Source organism: Anopheles marshallii, chromosome X, assembly GCF_943734725.1.
Source record: "Anopheles marshallii chromosome X, idAnoMarsDA_429_01, whole genome shotgun sequence".
Taxonomy (NCBI): Eukaryota; Metazoa; Arthropoda; class Insecta; order Diptera; family Culicidae; genus Anopheles; species Anopheles marshallii.
Genome location: NC_071325.1, coordinates 10131331 through 10135099, shown reverse-complemented (window position 1 = coordinate 10135099; position 3769 = coordinate 10131331). Strand labels below are relative to the sequence as shown.

Here is a 3769-nt window from a genome sequence, read left to right as displayed (position 1 = left end):
GCGCCACTTCCGCATTTATTCTCATTCATTGCTCTTCTACGTTCCACTGCGTTCAGAACTTAAGAACTTAGGTACTAAGCTGCTGTTGACTTTGTGTGACTTGCTAAATGGTAAAGCTATTGCTACTGCCTGCCGGCGGCGACTCCGTTGTTCGTCTCAGCGCGGGTTATCAGTCCAGGTGTTATAGGGGGGGGGGAGGGGTTGTGAAGGTTGTTCGAGCTTCCTTACCAGGCGTAGCTGGCACCGAGACCGGCGAACTGGACGACCGATCCACCGTGCACGGCAGCTACAGGAGCGGCCAGCGGAGCCCTGCAAAGAGTGGAATGAAGACGGCATGTTCGGGTTGTTGACGCAACTCCTGGCTCTCAAATACTCACTTGTAGGCCAGCGGGGCGGCAATGGCTGGGTATGCGGCCTTAACGATCGGGGCGTGGGCAGCGTAGTGGACGGCGGGAGCGGCATAGTGGGCAGCCGGGTAGTGGACAGCGGGAGCGGCGTAGTGAGCTGCCGGGTAGTGGACGGCGGGAGCGGCGTAGTGAGCGGCAGCTGGGTAGTGGACGGCGGGAGCGGCATAGTGGGCAGCTGCGGATAAGCAGAAGAGACCGGAAGCACTGCGATTAGTCGGGTTCTCAGACGGCATCAAACCCCAACGAGATATCCGGTACAGCAGTGACGCTGAGGAACTCGGCACAACACACGTCCACACTTACCGTAGGCCGGAGCGGCGTACTTAACGGCCGGAGCGTAAGCGAATCCATCGTTGCTCAGACGAGAGCTGTGCACGCGGACCGACGAGTGTGCGGAGTCGACGGCTTTCGAGTACTGGGACAGCACATTCTGGCCGTACAGACCCTTGACGGTGTGCTCATGCGAGGCACCGACCGAGTGGTAGTCCACGCTCGGTGCGGCAATCGAATAGGCGGCCGGTCCACCAGCGCTGACGGCAGCGACGAGCGCAGCAAGGATGACAAACTGATAAAATGGACGGATCCATATTAGAATACACCAACGACAACACGCACGCGCAAACACACAGCATCCCAGAAACTCTCGACTATGAATAGAGACTTTGGAGAATTCTTGGCAAATCTAGCGAATTTTGGACAAACCTTGAGAGTTCTGACAATTCTTTAGGTTCATTGGCAATTCTTGAGAGTTCTTGACAATACTTGAGTATTCCTGACAATTCCTAATAACTCTTGGGAGTTCTTGACAATGCCTAAGAATTCTTGAGAGTTCTTGACAATGCCTAAGTTTTCTTGAGAATTCTTGATAATGCCTAAGATTCCTTGAGAATTATTGACAATGCCTAAGATTTCTTGAGAATTCTTGACAATTCCTAAGAATTCTTGACAATTCCTAAGAATTCTTAGGAATTCTTGAGAATTCCTAATAACTCTTGGGAATTCTTGACAATGCCTAAGATTTCTTGAGAATTCTTGACAATGCCTAAGATTTCTTGAGAATTCTTGACAATTCCTAAGATTTCTTGAGAATTCTTGACAATTCCTAAGAATTCTTGAGAGTTCTTGACATTTTTAGAGAATTCTACTATTCTCCAAAGAATACTAGCTCAGGAGCACTGTTGTACGCACTGTATCCACTGCAGTTGGAGAGTTTTGACCACATACTGGATGTACTTACCTTGAAGGCCATTTTTGCTAGAAGCTTAGGTTTTTTGGTTGATTGGAGTTGATTGAAGGCTGGAGTATACACTCGAAGAACTCAGCTGGTGAACTGATGCTGCCAAACCCTTCGCACCGGATCTTTTATACAGAGCAGCGATTTTCGACGCATACCCCTCTGCAGGCCACGATCGGGTTTTGCAAATCATCTGCCCCTCCCTTCGACCTCCTGGTTATCGCCGAGGTGCTTTGGAGCGCCTATACCCAGAACACACTCCCCAGCTCGGTATCCCTCCCATAGCCAACCGTGCATCTCACCATCCCCCAGTACGAACGGGTAAGAACTTATCTAAGCGCAGCGTACGTTCACTTTTGACACTTGCATTCAAAACTAGATGTGGACGAAAGCGAAGCCTGCAAGCCTGCTGGCGGGTTATCAGATCGCGCGCAGACCGTCGGCGGCAGGGCAACGCCTCTACGCAATACGCACACGCAATGTCGCTCTAGGGCGTGCCCTGCGCTGCAGCTAGCGCGTCCAACGCGTGGAGGTCAACGTGCGCCTTCGCCTAGAACCGGCTTTTGTTGCACCGGTGCAGCTGCAGTGCAACAGTTCCAGGCACCGCACGTGAGTATCACTTTCGCTTCTCTCTTTCTCCCTCTACCGCCGCCGATGTGTGCCGCACAGAGCGAACGGATGTTGGCCGAAATAGTAGTGCAAAGCTCAAAAAACATCAGCAAGCCTCCGTTCACTTCGGTGCGACCGCCCGACCACGCCAAAATCGAAGTGTGCAAAGTGCACGTGCAACTTACCGCCGCACTCCCGTACGCCATACCCGGCCCAAAACGGGTGGGGGCGCACCCAGTATTGCCGATCCGTCCCAAGAGGGCTGCACCGTACGACGGTGCGTCAGCGTGCGTCCAAAGTAGGTCGATCTCCGCTGTCTTGAGCGCCGCCTTGCGCTGGTGCGAGATGTAACCGCGTAACCTTTTTTTTGTTGCACGGGCGCCTTCGGCAAAATTTCAAGTAGATGCGGCAAAATTCAAACGATGTTCCTGTGAAGCTCAAACGCCCTTGGCTCGGTGTAAAAAAAGGCAGGCAGGAAGCAGAAATTCGTCCACATGATTTGCGTACGTTCTCGATTCGTTCTAGTCGCGTTGCTAGGGGAGGGGCAGCACTACGTCCCAACTCCCGGGGAGTTGACACAGTTATTTTCTATGTGAACCCTTTGTTGCACTGTCGGTTGGTTAGGGGATATTAAACTGATATAAGCAGAATGTTTAAGGATGTCTAATTCAGATATAGATGCATTCGGACCTATTGCCCACAGGGCCAAACTTCAAATTCTTCGCCTAGTGGTAAAACCAATATTGTTTTACTTTTTCTAGTTATTCTATGCTCCATTCACTTATTATTATTATAATTATTATTATTCTTCTTTATTGTTTGCCCCTTGGGCGGAACTTAGACCTTAGGCTCTAGAACCCTTAGGCTCTAGAGTAGTACACAGTACGAATGATTGAGAGATAAAAGAAAAGAAGTTCGGAAATAGGGGATAAAGAGATTGTAATGGAATAGATCAGAGAAACTGGAGGGAAAGACCAAGGAGCCTACGGACAACTAACCTGGCGAAGTAACGCTGAATTTGCTCCAGCTTAGAGATCCAAACTGAACCCGAAGGGCACCAGACGATGCTCGCTTATTTAAGGGTTGATCTTAACAAGCTGCAATAGAGCGACTTCAGGCAGAGAATCTGCGGATGAGACCCAGGATTATGTATGCTTTATGTTGCAATGTGGGTATAGTGGTCGTGGAAGGTCATTTTGAAGGTCGAGGATGACACCAAGGTCATAGACGACGTGTGGCCGGTTGAGGATTTGGGAGTTGATGGTGAGTAATATGGGGCTAGAAGATCTGCTGAAGGAAATTACGGAACACTTATCGAAACTTAAGGAAAGGGAGTTTGAAGAGCACCAAATGGAAAAGGAATCAAGGAGGCATTGCAGGGAGTTCATTTAGTTGGATGATAGAAAGGAAGATTTTAATGTCCTCAGCGTACATTAGGTGCGAGTTAGGAGGGAGAATATAGTTTATGTCATTAATTATGTGTTTATAGTTTATGTCATTAATTATAGTTTATGTGTGG

The 3769-nt window shown here is 49.5% G+C and overlaps 1 protein-coding gene across 1 annotated transcript; it reads right to left on the bottom strand.

The window, feature by feature from the left end:
• Positions 1 to 224: 224 nt before the first annotated feature.
• Positions 225 to 1656, bottom strand: LOC128708673 (cuticle protein 16.5). The gene is made up of 4 exons (XM_053803656.1): positions 1645 to 1656; positions 711 to 972; positions 378 to 582; positions 225 to 309 (listed from the first exon to the last, which is right to left on the bottom strand). The coding sequence occupies exons 1-4, from the start codon at positions 1654 to 1656 to the stop codon at positions 225 to 227; spliced, it is 564 nt and encodes a 187-aa protein (XP_053659631.1).
• Positions 1657 to 3769: the final 2113 nt, after the last annotated feature.

Coding starts and splice junctions, on each gene's coding strand:
- LOC128708673 (XM_053803656.1), bottom strand. Junction 583..710: donor GTACGCCGCTCCGGCCTACG/GTAAGTGTGGAC, acceptor GCTTATCCGCAG/CTGCCCACTATGCCGCTCCC. Junction 310..377: donor GCCGCCCCGCTGGCCTACAA/GTGAGTATTTGA, acceptor CACTCTTTGCAG/GGCTCCGCTGGCCGCTCCTG.